This window comes from Tursiops truncatus, chromosome 6 (assembly GCF_011762595.2).
Source record: "Tursiops truncatus isolate mTurTru1 chromosome 6, mTurTru1.mat.Y, whole genome shotgun sequence".
Taxonomy (NCBI): Eukaryota; Metazoa; Chordata; class Mammalia; order Artiodactyla; family Delphinidae; genus Tursiops; species Tursiops truncatus.
In genome coordinates, this window is record NC_047039.1 from 68638203 (window position 1) to 68659862 (window position 21660).

Sequence of the window (21660 nt, forward strand, 5' to 3'; positions counted from 1 at the left end):
TAAGAAGCCAATCTGAAAAGATTACATACATACTGTATGACATTTTGGAAAAGGCAAAATTGTGGAAGCAGTAAAAAGATCAGTAGTTGTCAGGGGCTGGGGTGTTGGAATAGGCAGAGCAGACTTTTAGGGCAGTGAAAATATTCTGTATGATACTATGATGGATTTGTCAATATAGATTTGTCCAAACGCACAGAAAACACCAACGGTGAACTATAAACTATGGACTTTGGGTGATTATGGCGTCAATATAGGTTCATCAGTTTTAACAAATGTACCATTCTAGTGGTAAATGTTGGTAATAGAGGAGCTATGTATGTGTGGGGGAAGAGAGTGCATGGGAAATCTCTGTATTTACCTCTGTTTTGCTGTGAACCTAAAATTAAGTCCTTAAAAAATTTAATAGGGAACACTATGTGCCATGCATTTTTACCATCCTTATTTACAGATCAAACTTGGTCCTAGGGTCCACTATCTTCTTAACCAATATGCCATTCCACTCAAATTTTTTCCTTTTCAAATTCGTGCTGTGGGAAACACACTTCCCCTCAAACCAGAGGCCCTAGTTTTGCAGAGAAAGCCCACTGAAGAATAGACTTAATAAAAGGACTAGTCCTAGGCCATATAGCTAATTCATGTCATCAGTGTCTGTCCTCTCAAAACATTTCTGGAGTGGGCATGTGCAAAATGAAACGTGATACATTCTTGACATGCTTTATATCTCAGTGTACATTCCAAAGATAATACCCACTTATAGTCTTGCCTGAGAAACATTCAGGTTTGAATACAGGAGTCTAGGTAGAACTGAATCTTCCTAGCTGCCTTAACACTTTGATTCCTTCTCCCCGGTCAATGTTCCAGACAAATCCAATCCTTAAGTCCAAATATGTTCTAAATTAGTGTTTCTCATAAGAAATGATTATGGAAACATTTATTACCACAATCTCATGCTACTTATTTCAAAGACCACTACAGAATGAAGTCGAAAGGTCCATCACCTTCCCATGTAAGTCTTCTTTATCCTCAACGTACCACTCTTGGACTTCAAAACCTTAAGGTTTAAAAATTTATTAAGCAAATGTCTGACAGTGGTAGCACTGAGGGAAAATAAGTCTTATTTAAACTTTGAATAAAAATTAAGTTTGCCTTCTAAATACCATAATGTTCAACTCAATTTTGGTTCTTCAATATCCTTCATATTTCAGGAGACACTACCCTCATCATACTTCATATAGTATACATTTCCGCTCACCTGAAGCAAAAGTAGCAGCACTCAAAATACTGTGACAGGTGAGAGTGAATCATCTGGGTATTTCCATTTCAAACTCCCATCACTGCGAAGTCATGGTTCTGCTTTTTGGAAGTCAGCATGTCGTTATCCCTTATTCTTTATTATCTCACGTGACACCTGCAAAGACCAAGCCCACGGGTCCATCTCAACATTAGAACCAAACCCCAAACAAGACTATGTCTGTTGTTGTAAACACACTGTCATGCCTAAAGTGTCATTTATAAAGCAAAAAAAAAGGAAAAGGGAGATAGGAGGATTGAAAAATTATGACCTAAGTTCTAAGACTGTTTTAACCCTAAAAGTGCCTATTCATTTCTTCAAAATTAAATTGCCTATTATGTACCACACTTACGATGTTTTACAACACTCATCTCATGGCTCTCACTTGAATATATCATGTTCAGGGATGGCAATGGAAAAAAATTTACAATATAGCCATGCAAAGTCTACAAATGCAACTAAAAAGTTCAATATGAAACATTTTCTAATTATCCCCCTGTAGGATTTCTAACTATGGCTTAAAAACCCAATGAACAAGTGGAAGTTTCCCTCTGTACATGGCTTTTATTATTTACATAATACAATACAGCATCAATGCTGAATAGCATGATTATGTGCAATACATAAATATGAACTATCTGTACACATCTGCAGATCTAACTCAGAACTAAGGTACATAAAATTGAAAGCAAAACTGAATGCTTTAAGAGTAAAAGTAAAAACTAAGACTGAACACTGCAATAAATCAGAAGTAGTGCCTCGTGTACATACTTAACTATTTACAGATGAAAACAGGCATTACCACGACACCAATCTAACTATACGCATTTATATATAAAAAACACAAGTTTCATACATCACAAAAAACCTTCCATTATAACACAGAAGTGATATTACCAGACAAGCATCAGTGAAGTATACTGCCTCTTCTAGTTGTTATTGTACAATGCTGTAGATAATGCAGCCCATGCAATACACCCAAGAACACTAGAGTCCTACACCCAAGTACAATTAATATGATAAAGCAGCCCTCTGCAAGTGGTGCTGGATACCACTAAGAAGTCTACCGCAGCCATGTTGGTTATGATTTTCCATGCAGAAGGGTACAGTTACATTAAGAACTGAAGTCTTTAAAAAAGCTTTAAACATTCTTTCTTGAACCAAAACAATTCAACAAAATATGCACATGAAAAATTAACTATTCAGATACCCTTGCAAATTAAAATTCAGATGCATGTTACTCAATAGAGCTGCTATATGTGAAAACCAAACGTAGAGTTTTAACTTCTTCTTGTAGACAAATTAATCTTAGTGCAGTTCTGTGCTACACAATATTGTTAGCAATGAGAGTAATGCAGACATCTTCTGGTGCAGGCCAGCACGATAAGCTTCAAAGATAGCTCAAGACCTTGTTGGCTTGATCTGTTTTACTCTTTATAACCAGTTATGATGTGTACCTTCCAAAGAATGTCTTATTTGACAGCTTTTAGAAGACCAATTAGCCAGGCTTACATATGGCACCAAAACACTGGTTTCACGGAAAGGTCTGATAGCTTTCTTTATAGCTTTCTTCCCGCTTCCAAGGAAAATGTGGAAATTAACAGGGTAAAGTTTATGGTAGAAGTAGACTGCCAGTCCTTTTCTGGTGTACCATTAAAAAAAAAAAAAAATACAGGCACGTAACACTAGCCAGAGATTATACCTTGATTACATTCTCAAAGGCAGATATGCTGCAAACATGCAGATATTTCACGTACTTTGTTTGGCACAAGGGAACTAAATTTTGTCCCTATTATCTGTGTTTTCAACTTGCTGTGCAGATTTTCATCCAATTTAATTCAGGGGAGGGCATATACATTTTGTAGGGCTGTATCTATCCAATTCTGCCTGTAACAAACACCCACACATCCTAAAATATCAATTATAAGACAGACAAGTGTAAAGTAAAACTCTGGAGAACATCAAAGGAAAATGGCCATGCATCTGCTCTTTAATGTTTTCCTACGATATATTAAAATAAAAACAAAGTTATCAGTCTCTTCACAAGTAGTAATTTATATTCTCTGGATTTTTTCAGCCACAACAACTGGATTCTCTTTTCTGATTTTTGCTGCAGCTTCTGCTTTGTAATCATATGGACAGTTGTGCTTGTCAGAGTAACGGTGAAGTCCACAAAACAAATTTCCACACCGGCAGTCAAACCCTGTACATACAAGAGGAAGTAGAGTCACTTGGGAACTTGTAGCAATTAAAAGAAACAAAAGCATTAGTCAATACAGAAAAGGAAGCAGATTTTCATGACTCTTTGCAACATTAAAGAGTCTGTCACTTTAAACTGAAAGTGCTCTTAACCTCCTCTGACATGGTGAGAAATTTAAGTAACTATCCTTCCATAAACTCCTGTAGGTACCAAACAGGGTAGAAATTACACAGGCTCTGGAGTCAGGCTGATTTGAATTTAAATTCTAGTCCTACCGTATGTTAACTGGGTAATGTTTCCTCAAGTGAAGGCTAGGAAAAGACAACCACATACAGTTCTGAGATTTAAAGGAGAACAATTAAAAAGTATCTAGAACATTTTGTGCCTGGTTCAAAGTAGGTGCTTACTATTTAATTCAGCTATCTTTTTCCCAGGAGAACAGAACACAGGAAAGAATCAAAAGGGATTAATTTTTATCAATCCGATAAAGGAAAGTAATTCAGAAGGCCTGAAGTCAGGAAAGGGTTTCATATGATTAGACAAACCAATGGAAATCAAACTCGACTTCTCTTCACTGTCCTCTTTCCAGTCTACTCTGGAAACTTTCTATTCTTCAAAGTCGGGCATTTTGTTTTATGTGTAAGACTGACCAGTCCCTTAGGGAGTAACTAGGAGCTCCCTGAATACCTGTAAGGCCAACTTTCTTTCTGCACATGAAACATCTGTTCTTCTTTGGTTTGGGCAACTCAGGGGCTTTTTCTTCACTTTGAGAAGTACTGGGCTGAGAAACTGATGGACTGGGCTGAGTGACAACTGAAAAACAAGGGTAAAAATTAGAAGTCTGTCAATTGTTTGGCTGATAATTATCTAAGACCAGACCAAAACAAAACAAGAGAAACAGTAAGATTCTTCCTGAAAATGTTTAAGAAGTCTTTCTTGAAAACATGTACTTTAAAAACAATCTTCTACTTTAATATCAGAACTTCTTTCAAATCTGAGAATTTCTTGCCAATTAACATAATACCACTTGCTCCTGTAAATTTTATTAAATTATCACTCCACTCAAATTCCTTTAAACTCACTCTAGTCCTGGCAAACAAAATCCTAATTCTAAATTTTAAAGACCTGAGAGATGTGGTCATCTGCTCAGTTTTTCCATATTCCAATTGCCTAAATGCAAACTTCTAAATTAGGGCAGTTCAAATTCAGGAAATAAGGTTACCAACTTCGGAGGTAATTAGCTATAAAGTCATTTTGCTTTTATACTGATAGAAAAAAGAAAAATTGTGTAGATAAACCCAATAAATTTTGACAAGTAAAACCCAAGTCATTAATCCCCTAATTAACTTTAGGTTCCAAAATTTCACAATTATTATTGTGCCATTTTAATAAGTGCTTTATATTGTCTTACATAGAAAACCTGCAGGATTAAAAAAAAAAAAAACTTGAAATATCAGCAACGTTGTCTTTAGGACAGTGTAAGTACTTGTGAAGCTTTGATTTTAGACTATTAAGGATTCCAGAGGCAAAACAAGAATTTTTAGAGCACAGCTGTAATTTACTTTGTGATACTTATCTAAAATGGGTATGGGGATTCCCTGGTGGCGCAGTGGTTGAGAGTCCGCCTATGAATGCAGGGGACACGGGTTCGTGCCCCAGTCCGGGAAGATCCCACATGACGTGGAGCGGCTAGGCCCGTGAGCCATGGCTGCTGAGCCTGCGTGTCCAGAGCCTGTGCTCCGCAACGGGAGAGGCCACAACAGTGAGAGGCCCGCGTACCGCACAAAAATAAAAAATAAAAAATAAAAAATAAAAATAAAATGGGTATGAAATTTGGACAGTAAGAGATATGACCTACTTTTAAAAGTCCCTGTTTCTCCACCTAAAAGATCTAAGTTTTAAGTTTACTCATGACATCAATGGAATTTGTCAATATAAAGATAAAATTGCAGATTACTCTTTTAAAGTTCACATTACCACCAGGTTATTGAAAACAAAACAGCAAAATTTAATTCTACTTTTATAAAACTCAGCGAAACCAGAAGCACTATAAGCTGAGTTTTAATATTAATCCAAACCCCAATAGCAAATTAACGTATACAATACTAAAATTATTGCCTAACAATAGGTCAACACTAATGCTATCAGCATAAATCCAAACCAATTGGTTTAATAGGTATTGTAAAATTACCTCCAAATTTATAACTCATTTGCATTAGTAATATATCCAGTGAGATTAAGTCTAATATTAGACCAACAGTAATATTCTAGCTACTACTTATTCCTAATAATCTACTATGGCAACGTTAATGTAATTTTTCCTGATGGTATAACAGTAAAGAACAATCTGTGGAATAGTGCTGGGGAGGTGACAGCTATATTTCCTTGGCCACACCTGAAAATTGGACAGTGGTTCCTAAAACATACAGGGAAGAGGGGCGGGGGTCAGTCAAGAAGAGAAAAATGATACAGGAAAGACAGAGCAGTGAACTACAGAACGCCTACTAAGAAATAATAAATGCACAGAATAGCTACAGAACTAATCCAAGAGAGTACTGTTCCAAGGTCAGTGTCATTTTGTGTTTTAAAAAAACAAAAACAAATGAAACAGAACAAAAGCCTCACAAATACTAATTTGGTCAGCTTTTCATAAGGATGGAACTTAACTTAAAAATACCAAATATGGATTCACCTGCCCAACTTAAGAATTTTCATCTTAAATGTATCAATTAAGAGTGATATGGTTCACATAAGCTCGGCTACGTACAAAAGCAAGCCTCCAAAGCAGATTACACATCCACTGACACTATTAGCTCACAATAAAGTTTTATATTGTGTTCAGTCAACACTATACCAGGAAATCATGAATTGATCAAATGCACTATGTGCACCATAGAGTATATAGATCATTGTTCCAGGGTCTAGCCCAGATAAATCAAACAAGTCAATCTTCTGGCAACATTAAAGCACTTCTGGTTGTGCTATGTAAGTTCAGCATAGACTCAGTCACTAACTAATGAAAACCAAAATGCCTTTCCACACTGAGTTTTTAAACTCCCATAGGGATCCCACACTTCTTCAATTCAAAAGTTTCTTTTAGTGTTTGATATGTTCTTTTGATTGAGTATTTTCTACAGTATTGACAATATCAAGACTGAATAGTTAATGCTTTTGATTATTGAATTTTTCTCCACAGCTTTGGAATTTAGTCCGTATAATTTCTTCCGTTTGTGAACAATACCTTCTTTAATGATTTAGATACTTTTAAAATATATTCGTGAACAGTTCATTAAATTCTTGACATTTTCAGTCTTCATATTATAAACTTTGCTGATTTGTGGATGCAGGGGCAAGGGGGGATGGGCAGAGAAGAAGAGATTAAAGAGTGACTATTTTACACTTCAAGGTACTTTAAAGATAGTGGTTTGCTTGGCCTCTATTTTATAGCTCTCTCTCCTCTTTGGTCCTTCAATGGGAAGGAAAGAATCCCTCCACCAACCCTTTCTTGTACTACCAAATCCAGAACTGAACTAGTATTAAACAAAAAGCATACCTGGCTCTGACACCTCTGTTTTCGCGGTAGTTATTTTGTCCTCTCTTGAAATGCTCATTTCTGTCATTTGCTGAGTTACAGGCAAGGCAGCCACAGGCACATTTCTATTTAAGTTCAAGCAAACATTTTTAAAGATGTTAAGGGTACTTCTTGGAAAGATAAGAAGTTGTCAGTTCAACATATATTATTTCCAATGTGATCAAATGGAGCTAAATAATCTAAACAAGATGCCCAGCACAGATGGATGAGAATAAGGAAAGCAATTTGATGAATGGCTCATCAATTCAAGCCTGCATATTTATATAGGTTACGATGTTCTATTATAGCCAACTAGAAATTTTTAGCTGTGCCTGTGATTTGTTTAAGGGCAAAAGGGGTAGCTTTGCCAGAATGCCTTACGTGGCATTACAATATAGTCTGCAGAGCCTCATTCTCTACAATTATTACGCCTCAATTACAAGGAAATAAAAGCACAGCATCTCAACACAGTATCCTTGAGGTTGTTCAGGAGTGCGTTGTTAATACATAGCTTTACTCAATGACCTACACGATCATATATTAAAGGACACTGGAATAATCACCAATTGTGCAACACATGTAAAGCCAAGGGCATCTAATGTATTAACATCCTTATTATAAGGCAATATGTATGATGTAATACATCATTATTTATTAACATTCATAATTATAATGTCATTTATCTTTATTTCCTCCCTGTATTATTATAAAAACCCAGAAATGTTTAATCTTACCTTGATTTTTCAGATGTGCTGCCAGCAGCACCTTCACAGTTGTTTAAACTAGCATCTGCTCTTTGTACAGATGCAGAGTCTGAGGTAGGACTGTTGGAACCACTAGCTGTCCCTATTTAGAAAAAAGGATTGGTAAGAAACAAAGCAACACTACAAACACTCATTACCAAAACTATTAATAAGTAACAAATACTTGCATTTAATTAGATTAGTGACTTAAGTACTTTCACTGTGCTGCAGAATCTTACACTTAAGTGATATCCAAACAACAAAAAAAATATATTAAAAAGTCATATCCAGTGAGTACACGTACTCAAAAACGAAAATGAAAAAGCTAGAAGATGCTTGTAGACAGTCACTCATTCCTCATGTAGTCATTCCAAGTACTTGGGCTACTATTGCTTTAAATTTCAAGCTTTTCTCGAGTCTTCTCTCCTTGGACTTTCAGGATTCATTCTCAGTCTTAGGGCCCAACTCTTGGTTCTATATTTTCTGTCCACCAGGTCTTCAAATGGGTTATTTCTTGGAACCAACTTACCCATTGGGCTCATTCTGCCACTATTCTGCTGCCTCTGAAGATGTTCTTTGTAGCAAACAGAACACATTCCATTTGTCCTAGGATTCCCATAAAAGCCACATCCTGTACTACACAGCATGGGCCCTGGGGTCTGGTTAGTCTCCTGAGCCATTTTTCTCCTGTAAACAAAACAAAACAAAAATTTTAGAAACTAGCATGTAGTAAAAAAAAAAAAAAAAAAAATCACTAAAATTAGTATGATAGTCATTATTGTACCTTTGTCATTTCTAAACACTGAGTCTGTTTCTAACAAAGCCCCCAATTGTGTTAATCTTTAAGAGAGTAGGCTAAATTATGAATATTTTGTTGCCTTTATAAAACAAGGGACATGAATGGAACTGTTTTAGCTTGATAAACAATGAACTATCATGACTTCACATTTTTAGGACAAAAAATTCTATCATTAAACATTAAAATGTATTATTTTACCTGTCGCTGTTTCTGTAATTCGTGAAAAGGTCACCCTTCCCGATACCAGAATTATGTTTAAATCAATTTTGGCAATTGGTATCTTTAAATCACTTTCTACTCTCCTACACTACAGGCAGATTATTTCAAATAATCACAATTAACTACTGACTCTTCATATCTACTAGTTGTTCTTTAAACTAGCTGTATATTGGATGTAGCTCTAGAGCTTTCTTAAAACTAACATCTGAACATACGTGAGCCCTGTAGTAATTCAGTTCTGCTACGGGGCAGAGCATCTGTACTTTTTAAATGCTGCAACACCTTTACAGAAGACTGAAAAGAGAGCTGGTAGATCATCTAGCTTTTCCTGTTACCCTGGCACCAAAAAGTGAAGTTCTTTAAGAATTTAGGAAAAAGCTGCTTAAGAAATTCCTTTTGTTCTACATTTGACATGAGAAATCTGGGTCTGAGTATACTTTAAAGTCAGTGCCTAGAAACCTATAATGTACAAATTATTAGCCATAGATTTCTCAGCCAACGGCTCTATTAAAACTTTTAACAAGCACTTGTCTGCCTCATGACAGAAAATAATGAAACCTTTCCAAGCTCAATTTCAATATGGCAAAATAAAGCAATACACACAACCTTTAGTAATGGTTAATATTTAATGCTAGGTTACCAGAAAGAGCTTTATATAGCAAGCATACCCTTGCTTTTCCAGAAGCCTTCTTAAAATTAGCACAAACAGTAATGTTTTGCTAAATTTAGTAAAATTTCCTGAGTTAACAGACATAAATATTTAAGGAAATAAAATTAAAAACCTGGAAGGTTTCCATGTCACCTTTAAATTATGTATGAATGTACCAAAAGCGTATTTCAGAGCATTTTATCAAGGGGAGATTATGTGCAATAATTCTGGTCATTCTCCTTTAACTGTACCTTAATGTTGACTATGAAGGTGACTTATAAGTTATGAACTTTTCAAATAAGTGCAGGAAAGTACTTTCAGCTACAGCTTGTTACTTCCTAGAATTTCATACTGCTTTTTTCAACCACCACATACTAGGATACACTCTTTAGTGAGTTATTAAAAGCAATGTTTTAACAAGTATTAACACTTTTTACCAAAATTATAAAAAGGGGGGAAGAGGACTAACCAAACTTGACCTGGCCCGAATCCTGTTAATTATTCCAACAATCTAAATGATAGTAATCTTTCCTTTTGTTAGCAAAAAGCCATTATATTTCAAGCTTGAAAATACCTCAAGCCAATCAAACTTGTACAGAAAGTGACCAATACTTGCAACTTACTTCAGATAATAGTACTAATTTAGTTGACACTATCTCTTTAAGTAGTAAGTGGAATTTAGCTGACTCATTTTGGATCAGGGTAGTGTAAACATTTCAACATCACTTAGGAAGTTTATTAATAAACACTTTCAGCTGGGTTTTTAAAATTTTGAGTATAACATGTACAAAAAATGCTTCAAATAACAGTGTATTTGCATGCCTACCATGCAAAGTATGTGAATCTTTGCCCTGCACAAAAAGCAGGGCCATTCCTTGAAGCCAGCTTAAGAATTACACTAGCTCACTTGCTATACTAACTTCTAGTGTCATCTAACAGTGGCTTTAAAAGTAAATTGGCCTAAAAGTCAACCCACATTAATATTAATCTGATTCTTAAAATCTTTTGTTTATATAAATGGGGGTGGGAATTTCACCCAATGATTTCACATGCAAAGTATTCCACCTTTCTCCAGAAAACACATCTACCTTCAAGTCACGATAAACAGCCTCCAAACTGAAACACAAGAGACACTGGGACATCAGTCTTCTACATGGCATCTCATCTTGTAGACTCCCCCCGCCCCCCCCCAGAAAGCCAGCTTTTAAATGCCACCACAAGAGCAAAGCTTGCCTTAATATTTCTCAGAAGCTTAGATCACATGGGCGGGCGCTTCAGCCTGTCACAAGGCTGCAATGTGACAGGGTGAGCGGGATGGAGGCTCTCACATAAAGCCTAGTCAACAGAGGCCTCTGAAATCAGCTTCTATTTTTATCTCAGAGCCTGCCAACTCCTACACAACCCCAAGAATTAAGGATGCAGCGCTCATATAAGAAAACAAAACAAAAAGATGCCATTAAGATTGCTAGATTTTTTCTAACACAGGGAATGATCTCACATTAAATCTAGAAAATGCAAGCATCATTAATCACTCATGAAGCCAAATGGTCAGGGTTGTTTATAAAAACCAAGCACAGCGAAGAGCATCAAGGCAGAAAGAATCCTCATGATCAGTGGCAATTTTTTTTGAGGTGGGTGTCGGGGATGAGTGCCATTAGGTACTGTGTTTCCCCACTTGTATTTTAGAAAAATACAATACCATTATTATTTACTACCTTTAAAGTTGCTAGAAACTTGAGCATTCATCATGTCAGCTCTATCAGGTATAGCTAGAATGTTTATTTTTATAGTTTTTATAGCTGAAATGTGTGTGTTTTTTTTTTTTTTTACAGTTTGTGGCTTCCTATAATTCATAGGAAAATCAAAACCAAAAAGACAGGAGCATGTAACTGAAAAATTCTCCAGCCTCAAATATGAATAAAAAAGGTTTTCATGCCTATGGAATTTACTTCTCTCAGGTGCACAAAATGTTAAAAGACGTTTAAGAATGCCTGCCCACCTGGAGTTGAGACCAGAGTTCTAGTTTCTAATCTACCTCTAAGCCAGTGACCTTGGGCAAGCCCTTACTCTCCAGATCTCAGTTCCCTTTTCCTAAATGGACATTAGTGTGATTTTAAAGGCTCCTTTTCAGGCTTAATACCGGCCCTGAGAGATAGAAAATAGGGAAGAATTAAACATCTTTTTGAGGGGGACATTTTTAGAAGAAAAACTTGAAAAATGAAATTGCAGTATTTTCACCAATTCAGTTCTAAAACCCTACTTTTAAAAATAAGGAGTAAAATAAAATTCATTTAGATTTTTTAAAAAGTCTGTAAATTACCTGAATGGCCAAGCTGAAGAACAGTGGCTCTATGACCTATATACTACTTTACCCTAATGTGCCCTTAGACTAAATTATTAGAAGGCAGTCATTCAATAAAGATAACCCGGACCTTTTCCCAAAACACAGCTCCACGGAGTGCGTGGAAAGCGAGCAAAGAATTTCATGTTCCTCAGCCTAAATGCACGAAACAAAGGAGAAGGTGCTCCATTTCCTTCATGAAAGGCATCTCGGGCGAGAAACGCAGCAACATCGGTAAAACTAAAACACGACAGAGAAGACCCCTCTCACCCAACGTTCCAGCGGATTATAAAACAAGTTCGGGTCCCACTGGTCCCCCATCCCTACCGCCATGCCCTTTCAAGCAAAGGCCTCGTTCAGGAAAGCACTGCAGGGCCTTTTCCAAAAACCACTGAGTCATGCAGAACAGCAGCTCCGCAGGCCAAGCCGGCCCCTAACCCTGCCGGTCCCGCGCCTACCCCCGACCCTGAACGGCCCCTCCGAGGAGGCGGAGATAGGGGGTGCGGCGGGCAAGGGGCTGGGGGCGCGGCCGCCGCGACCGCCTCTTTGTCTTTCCGGGTTTGGCCGCCCACGCCGGGCGCCACCGCGGAAGGCGGCCGCGACGGACTCGAGGGAGGCCCAGAGCGCGAACCCCCGGAGGCCGCACGCCGGGCATTGTTTCCCCGACCAAGAGTGTGCGAGTGAGCCCGGGGCACAGGGAACTAGGCCTCCGGCCTCGACGGCAGAATGCCGCCTCCGTCTTTGTGCTTCCTGAGCTGGCTGGCGGGCTCTCCTCCCCCGGACGCCGCCATACACTGGCCACTCGGCCTTCGTCGGAGGCCTGCGGCGCCCGAATCCCTCACTCCCAACCCCGGCCGACCACGAGTAGCCGGGTGCCCTCCCCAAGCCCCGTGCTACTCACCCTTCGGCGGCAGGAACCGGGCTGGCGCGCGACGCCGGCGCGGTGGGACCGGGCCGAGCCCTCACGGAGGGGCGAGCCGGAAACCCTGAATTCGCCGCCGCCGCCGCCGCGGGCCGGGAGCGGGTCAGAGCCGCAGGCGGAGGTGGCGCCGCCGCCGCGGGGTCTTCCTTTGTTCCCGCAGCAGCACCGAGCGTGGCCGGGACACGCCGGAGCTCGGGAAGTGGGAGGAGGGAAGCGAGGGGGGGCGGAGAAGGAGGCGGAGGGAGGGCCGAAGGCCGCGGCGGCTAACGCTGCTCGCGCCGCCGGCCCGTCGTTGCCTCACGCCTCCACCAGCGGCGGGTTTGGCCAACTCCGAGGGCGAGCGGGGCGCGCGCAGCTAGGCCTGGGCGCCGCAAGGGCCCGCGGATGGCGCTCTGTGTCGCTTTGCTACTGCCGGGGAAGGTGTGCGGCTCCAGGGAACGACGAACCCCAAAAGGAGATGCACGTAGGCCTGCGCTCCAGTCAACTGACGCGTCCTCTCCACCCGGCGCTCAGGCAGTGAGGGAAAGGGGAGGGGGTGCGGGGTCTGTGCGTCAGCGAAAACCCCGACGGCGGCCGCGGCGGGGAGCGCGTTGACGTCACGTGCTCGACGCAGCGCCTCCGCCTCCAGTCACCCGGCCGGGGAGGCGGGGCCGAGCCTGAGCGCGCTACCTATGCGCGGAGCCGAATCACTGACTCGGCTGCTGGCCCCAGGGTGGAGTTGGAAAGAAGTAGTCCTGTGGAGGATGCGTTTCTATTTTTAACCTGATTGTCCGCCCTCAGCCTCTCTCCTTCCGATTTTCTCAGTAAAGCCGACTTTTCGCCATCTGAGTTCTCGCGCTTTGTCTAAAGCCTTTGGCAGACATTTCCCTTTCCTCCTTACTCCCCACCCCTTCCCCACCCAACAAGAACGTGTTAGAAGGATTCGGCTCAAGAAGAGAAAATGAACTGCTGTTTAGCTTCTGGGTCTTCTCGCCTGTTTATGAAGTTTCCCCCGTCCGGTTCCCTCACACTCGCCTTCGGTTCTAAAGTCCAGCCTGAGCATTGCCCCTGATGCTCCCAGGAAGGAGCGGGGCGGGTGGCGCTCGCTTCCTCGCTCGCTCGCCCAAGGTCACGGATGGTTGTGCCGAGTCAGGAAGTGCTCCGCCGACTTGCTGCCCGTCTTCGGCCCCGGCGACACCGTTCTGAGCAAACTGTTTTGGCCAGCCTGTAAAATCTCTGGAAATGGACTATTCCAGCAGAGCCTCGTGAACTGGGAAAGCACCAAATGTTCTACCCGAGATGAAGTTAAGGAACAAACAAGCTAGACCCGAGGGAGAGATCAAAAAGGAGACGTTGCAGGAGGAAGTTCAGAAGGGGGCAATTCAAAAATGAGGCACAGGCCCCGACTAGTTTGAAAGGGTGAGTTAACTAAAAACACTGAGAAGCTTTTCAAAGCACCAACAAAAAAACCCACTTGGAACTGGCCTCGCCAGGTGACTTTAGTTCAACTCAAAAAACACAAGTAGTAAGACAGAAAGGACTTAGGAAATTTTCTAGTAAACAATGGCCTAATGAATAAATAGAAACGATGTTTAGGGCTTCTAATAGCCACCATTAGACTGGAGTGAGAGGTCCCTTCGTTGCTTCCCAAACTTGGTGATAAGAAAAATCACCTGGAATAATTGTTTACTTTTAAATAATCACCTAGGACTTTCCCCTGGAGATAGTTTTGGTAGTCTGGGGTGGAGCTCAGGAACTTGAATATTTAAGTAGTACTCCAGGTGATTCTTCTTTATAATTTTGTGTATTTGGGAGAATGCTGTTCTGGTGCCCTGTGCCAAAATTTCCAAATCAAACAGTTCTCTGCCGCAGTAAGTGGAATCCCTAGAACATAACTGAACATTTTTCTTTGCAATTTAGAGTTATTGCTGTAGGCAATTAAAGTGTTAGAAATATAAATGTTGATAGTTTCAGACACTGATAGTTTCAGACACTGGTCCCAGGACCATTGAAATTTACTTTCTTGAGTGAGTAGACAAATTAGTAAAAACATAGCAGCTACCATTTACAGACCATTTGGGGGGCTGAGTATTTTTCATTTAGGGTTTCATTTAATCCTCACAGCAATTCACTGAGATAGGTACTATATATCCATTTTTTACAGTTAAGTGATAAAGTGACTCCCTTGCGGCACTGAAGGACAGGGAATCAATGGAGGTGGTTCTTACTGAGGACAAAAATAACTTAGAGATTTCTCCCTCCTCCCATTTTAGTTATTAAAAGGTGAAACGATAATTCCTGAAGGAGTGAAATTGAAAGAAAAAAAAAACCCAGCTAAGTAATAAGGCAAGCTGGTTATTTAATAATGTATTGCATAATATGTAGCCCCTTCTGATAACTTGTCTTCTCTACCAACCATTTATAATTTTCTCTATGAGACTATTTCAACCAGGAATATACCTGGTATTGAACCTAGTTTTAGCAGGTTACCCTTCCAGCACCTACACTAGTCGTTCTCAAAGTGTGGTCCCCAGACCAGCAGCATCAGCATCACCTGGGCACTTGTTAGAAATACAGATTCTCAGGCCCCCACACCAGACCTATGGAATCACAAACTCTGAGGGTTTGTCCAGTGATCTGTGTTTTAACAGGTTCTCCGTGTGATTCTGATGCACGCTCAAGTTTGAGAACCACTGACTTACCCCACCATGCTGTAAGAGATCTCTCAATCAGATGTTCACACCATGTGAAGGGAAAAAGTTAAAAAAAATTTTTTTTCTCATATTTCTGGTGTAACAGATTAGGGGATATGCTTCTAAGGAGTATTTTTGTTTTTGTTTTGGTGTTGTAAATTATCAGTTGGTCTGTAAAGACAAACTATAGAACACAAAATATATAGCAGAATGCTCTTAATATAGTATGCAAAAGGGCTGTCACCATGGTCATCAAAGAAGGTTAAAACCAGCCTCTGCAAAAAATACCGGAGAAAGTGGTGTGTGCTCAAAATGTGGTGTTATTGATTGTTCAAAAAATACCTTTTGTAGAATTTCATTACATGGAACATACCAAGTGACTGGTACTGATCCATTCCTAAATACTCCTTGAAAATAATACTAACTCAATTATTTTTTTATTCATTTTTTCCATAAAAATGTTTTGCACACTTGCTACATTCTAGATACCCACTAAACTGGGTGCTGGAATATACATTGGTGGGAAAAAATTGATCTTACCCTTGTTCTCATGGATCTTACTGTCATATTAGGGAAAAGGACGTTAACAATATTATCATGCAAATATGTAATGAGCTGGTAAATATTTTGAAAGAAAGGTGCAGAATGCTATGGTAGCATATAACCAATGACAATGGATGCTGAAAACTCACCCAAATCTGAGTTCCATTGCCAATCATCTCCATCACCAGTGGAACTAGGCTTATTTCCTTAAAGTAGTTAACTATAGCAAACTGGCATGTCATATGAGAAAGTTGGAACAGTTTGTATTCTGCTTAAGAATTCAGGTAAAGTCATTACAAGTTCACTTACATTTTTCTTTGTAATCTAGGGATGAGCCAAAAAGGGGATTGATAATTGGAGAAGAGCAAATTAATTCAATTTCTTAGAAAGTAGAAAACTGACATCTTTTAAAAATAGCAATAGAGGTTATTAGTCCACTGTAAAATATAAAAGACCTGGAGTTATTTTAGTTTGACATGGAGCTTTCCATTATGGAATAAGAATTGCTTCTATGTATGGCATGATTGTAACACCCTGTCATGGGTATTACATTTTTTCTCTGTACTTGAGTAGAGCTTGGTGAAGCACAAAGTCTTTGCTGGGGTTTTAAAAACTGTTAGGTGTCATTTGATTTTCACATAGTACCCTTCTTCTCTCTCCTTCTTTATCCCCTTCCCAGATCTCAAAGGTCAAGGTAACAAGATTCAATTGTATTTTTATTATTTTCAGAATGATTGGCTGAAAGGATAGAATATTGTATTTAGAGCAAATCAGCTAATTAAAAAATTAAGAGTAGAACATACCATTACTTAATTTAAAATTTTTCCTCTAATAATTAGTAATTAAATAATAATTAAAATATCAGTGAGTCCAATAATGGATTGGTTTTAGACCTAGCTCAACAAGTGACTGGCTGAGTATTTTTCCCTGGGGAAATGATAAAACAGTAGCAGTTTAATTACTGTGTAGACCTTTTGATAGTGTTAAAGCCATACTTAATTTCAGTGAAAACAACTTGATCAAAGAATCTTCAAATAAATGGCATGGATGGCTTACCTAATTAGATAAGACTTTTAGACACAATCCAGATATTTTCATCATAACCATAAACAATTTTTATGACTATTTAAATGAACAAAAGCCTTTATTACTTATGCACATTAAGAACTTAAGGTGAAGGAAATCGATGAATATGTGTGTGTGTGTGTATATATATATATATATATATATATATGTATTGCTGTGGATATCACCTTTGTAAGACACAAGGTACTTTGGTCTCAAGAACTTTAGGAAATCTTTGTGACTGAACAAACAATCTAGGTATAGATGTTAAGTATGTGATTTGAATCTCAGTAGTTGTATGTGGGGTTGGCTCTGAAACAACACTTTGGAGCATGTCATAACTTGGGTTCATAGCTGGTGGGTGGGCCAGAAAGACAGGAATGGGGTCAGTGATTTGGCAAGTGCCCCATAGCAACTAGAATGGTACAGAGCTGGGGCAGTGGCAGTTGGCACTAAGGCCCTAGCTGTCAGGCAACAGAAAAAGATCACAGAAAGCAGGTAGATACCATCAGGGTGGTCAGGATTCAATCAGAAAACTGGTAAGAGAGAAATGGGTAGGGTGGGCCCTTGTCCTGGAAGAATGTAAGTTCTAGAAGGAGAGTTTGTGTAACATTTTTTCATTTACAGTGTATATTCGAATACATTAATTCAATGAACTCTTACAACAGCCCATTGAGATAGGTATTATCATCTCTCCTTTTGCAGAGGAGTTGACTGAGGCTCAGGGCAAACTCATGTGTCCTGTCCAATGTCATACATCTAGTAAGAGTCAGAGCTGGGAATTTAACTCTAGCCTTCTGTCCCGTGGTTCAATGTTCTGCTGCTCTCCAGGAGCATTTCCTCTTTTAATTTACGTCATAATTATATTTCCTGTTAGAGTGTGAACCACACTTGTATATCTTGTATATCACTCATCTCACCCAAAACTGTGACCGTAATAGAAACTCTGATTAGATAGTTTCTGCCAACCTAACAGGCAATTCCTAAGTCTCATTTGCCGGTTCTAACCTCTCTATCCAACTTCTAAATGTGGCATTCCTTAAGTCTAGCACCCAAGCACTCTTTGTTTCTCTACTGCACATACTCTCAGAGTGATTTCACTCCCTTCCATGGATGTAAATGCTATCACCTGGTGCAATGGTTCTGCTAGAAAGAAGTAGGTGCTGATACTCCAGGTACACTAGTGGCTTCTCTTCTAGTCCAGCTCTTCCTTTCAAAAAGACTTCTCTCCCCCCATTTTTTTCTGGCTTAGAGGTTAAGAAGCATGCTTCTTTTTGAGAAGCCTTCAGGAGTAGAGTATGAAATAAAGGATTCATGCAATAGGAGTTAGATTCAACCAGATGACTTCTTCAGCCCCTGGCAATTATAAGACCCCATGATTTCTTTGAGTGCATATTTGAATGAGTAAATTTCTGTTCATTAACTGTTTTTAAAAGCTTTATTCTTTTGTAATCATTTGACCTTATAGTTAAGGTAGAATTTTAAAAAAGGATAAAAAGCCAGAAATTCATAATAAATTATTTAAAAAAATGAAAACCAGTACAACAGTGTAACTGCATAAGGATTAAAGGAACTATATAAGTTTCAGGCAAATATATTTAGTATTTATTTTGTGCTTTGTGCTTTTATATACCTTATTTCTAATTTTTACAATAATCCTTTGAAGTAGTGATGATTATGCTTTTTGTCAGAGGTAGGGCAGAGGTACAAGGAGATAAGTAATATATCTCAAATCATATAGTTGTTATTGAAGAGTGAAGTCAAACCCAGGTCAGTCTTTGAGGCTCAAGTCCTTTCCAATGCAGTAATACCTTTCCTAAACTAGTCATAGTTACAAACTTTTAGAGGGTCCTCTTCAGCTGTCCACCCAGCACAGAAGTCTTCTAGACAGCATCTTCAGCATTCAGGTTATGCGCTGATAACGCTAATGCTATGAAAGGATGTACTCACACAGTAACCCATCCCAACCTCCCAAAAATCGTGATACAAGATTTAATCCAGATAATTACCATTATCTAGTTTGCAAAGACCTTAGAAAAACATAACTTTAGTCTTCCATTTAAATGTATTCTATGACTATTAGGATGCCATTGGTTAAAAACAGCCATCATTTTTTTTAGAACTTATTGCTAAACATATTCAACAGGGTGGCTGTTTCTTTCAATTTGTACTTGGGTATAATTTTGTGGTCTGTTTACTATTGTCAACTCTCATTATTGGTTAGTGGATTATATGCCATACACCTCATCCGCAGTAACTTGGATGCTTTGCCATTTACAGCAAATTTGTTTTCCTATGTTGGAGGTATGTTGAGGATGAAGGAAAAAGAAGAAGGAGAAAATAACAAAAGAATTTTGGGGTGGAAATCTATTCTACATCTGTTTTATTATGCTATTTAAAAAAATTACAAAGTATTAATAGTATATGAATATATTCTCTTTGGAGGATAAATTTGAAGCAGCACACGATTTTAACATAAGAATGAGTCTCCTGTTCAAGCAACCCCCAACCCATTCTCCTCTTCCCAAAGATAATCCTTAGGTACTTATGTGTCTATACTTTCAAACCTTATTTTATGCATTCGTGTACTTATATTTATATAGAGAGAGAGACAGATGTCTTTGTGATTTGTTTACATACATGGAATTGTGCTGTATATATTGTTCTGCAACAGTATGCTTTGGGGATCTTTTCCATATCAGTGCATAAATATTGACCTTATTTATTTTAACAAATTCAATTAACAAAATTTGAGTATGGATGTAACATAATTTATGTTAATCATTATCCTACTGGTGGATGGTCAGATTTGCATTTCTAAACTATGATAAACAATGTTGATAAGAGCAGTAACTTATTCTGAAAATGCCATATATTAATACCAATTGTTTGCATTTAAAAAAATATTTTTCATATGGCCTTTGACCTTGCTCAAATGTCAGTCCTTGTGGGTAGAATTACTTTTTAAGAAAGCAGATAAATCTTAACTGACTTTACTAACCATAACCTCTCCTTCTTTCCTTCCTTCCCTCCTTCCTCCCTCCCTCCCTCCCTCCCTCCTTTCTTCCCTACCGCCTTCCCTTCCTTCTTTCCTTTCTTTCTTCCTTCCTTCTTTCCTTTCTTCCTTCCTTCCTCTCTCTTTCTTTTTTCACTTTTTCACTTTTGAAAAGATAATACGCATAAGATGGTTAAGATTCACTAGGAGAGAATCAACTACAGTGTGAAGTCCTGCATCATTTCTCTCCCATCCAGAAACTAATGACCATGATGACAGTAGGTAACATTTGTTAGGCACTGATTAAATGCCAAGCTTTGCTGTAAGCACTTTATACATATTAATGTTAACTTAATTATTTCTCATAGAAGAATTAGGAAGTAGGCACAATTATTATCCCCATTTTGCTAATGTGGAAATTGTCAGAGGTTACCCTGGTACTGGACAAATGAGAGGACTTCTACATGGTGTTCCTCAAAGGCCTGGACAGTGAGGCCTTACCTTGGGTGTGGTAAAAGGGAGCAGTGCAACTCCACCAAGGCCCACTGTCCACAGCTCCTAGTCAAGAGCTGCTTCATACTTTGTGGGCATCCAACTTAGGGGGAGCATCTCCTCTGCTTCACCTGGGACTTTCCCAGTTTTAGCACTAGAAGTCCCAGGTCCCTGTCAATCCCTCAGTTGTGGGCAATCCTAGATGGTTGGTCACCCTAGTCCAAGTACTATTTATTTTGAGGAAAGGTGAGGGAGATCATACCCGGAGCAGGTGAGTGGATGACCTGCCTCATGGTCACCAAGGACTTTGGCAGGACCTTCATTGTGAACTACTGGCAGTGAATAAATATCTTTTCATAAATCCAGCTGTATAAATGGTAAGGTCAGAGCTGCTGACTTACCCTATCCACAGGGTCAGTACCTTTCCCTGTGAGACAGGAAAAGGTAAAAAGGATAAGAGGCCTACCACTTGGCTTGCATTCTAATATATCAGGGCACAAAGGATGCTGATGAGGAACCAAACCAAACAAACTCTCTGACAGCAAAAGTTCCTATCCTTTTTGACTTTTAATGTCATGCAGTTTAAATGTAATGTCCTGCTTCTAATCATAAAAGGCCTACAAAATATTCTACTCTTCCTTGTTTCACCTGCAGTCAACAGTCTAAGTTACTTCATTATCTATGTTGCACAGATTTATGGCTTTTTTTTGGTGTGTGGTCTGGAATTAGCTTCCTTACAACAAAGATGAAATGTCCCTTTAAGAAAAAATCTAAAAGCAAAGATTGCATTTTTTCCTTGAACAGTCTGGCAATCTTGATATATTTAGAGTTGCAAATAGAATGACTTTTTTGCTGTTATTAATTCAGTCACAAATTGCAAAGGGGATTAGAAAACCAGGAAATCAGTCATGTTTCTTGGCGGATGGTGGGTCCCAAGAGAGGGAATGATGAGACTATGGCTATCCTTACAAAAAGAAACACAAGACAAAGCCTGCCATAAAACCTCATTTGAAAATTGCTCCTCTTAAGAAATTATGCTAAAAGTGGCCTGCTCCTAGAAATACAAGTAAAAGAGTCAACCAATTTTTACCTCATAATATCAGTTTAGCTCTGGAATTGTGCTTAATGCAGCTCTAAGTGGCTGAGGGAGTGACATCA

General features: G+C 39.1%; 2 protein-coding genes across 6 annotated transcripts in view; one reads left to right on the plus strand and one right to left on the minus strand.

Moving 5' to 3' along the window:
• Nucleotides 1–3254: 3254 nt before the first annotated feature.
• ZFAND5 (zinc finger AN1-type containing 5) lies at nucleotides 3255–13183 on the minus strand. 3 transcript variants are annotated; one of them, XM_004326791.4, is made up of 6 exons: nucleotides 12715–13167; nucleotides 8335–8492; nucleotides 7797–7908; nucleotides 7045–7148; nucleotides 4179–4304; nucleotides 3255–3494 (listed from the first exon to the last, which is right to left on the minus strand). In XM_004326791.4, the coding sequence occupies exons 2-6, from the start codon at nucleotides 8483–8485 to the stop codon at nucleotides 3346–3348; spliced, it is 642 nt and encodes a 213-aa protein (XP_004326839.1). In that variant the 5' UTR covers nucleotides 8486–8492; nucleotides 12715–13167; the 3' UTR covers nucleotides 3255–3345. The 3 variants fall into 3 exon arrangements, with proteins under 3 accessions (XP_004326839.1, XP_019790228.1, XP_073662321.1); XM_019934669.3 differs by lacking the exon at nucleotides 12715–13167 and adding an exon at nucleotides 10561–10579; XM_073806220.1 differs by lacking the exon at nucleotides 4179–4304 and having other exon boundaries at nucleotides 12715–13183.
• A 191-nt stretch (nucleotides 13184–13374) lies between these two features.
• The window catches only part of TMC1 (transmembrane channel like 1), a 385896-nt gene continuing 377610 nt past the window's right edge, over nucleotides 13375–21660 (plus strand). For all 3 annotated transcript variants that reach the window (XM_073806217.1, XM_073806218.1, XM_073806219.1), the window contains exon 1: nucleotides 13375–14133. The gene's annotated coding sequence lies outside the window, so the exon portion shown is untranslated. The remainder of the gene's footprint in view (nucleotides 14134–21660) is intronic.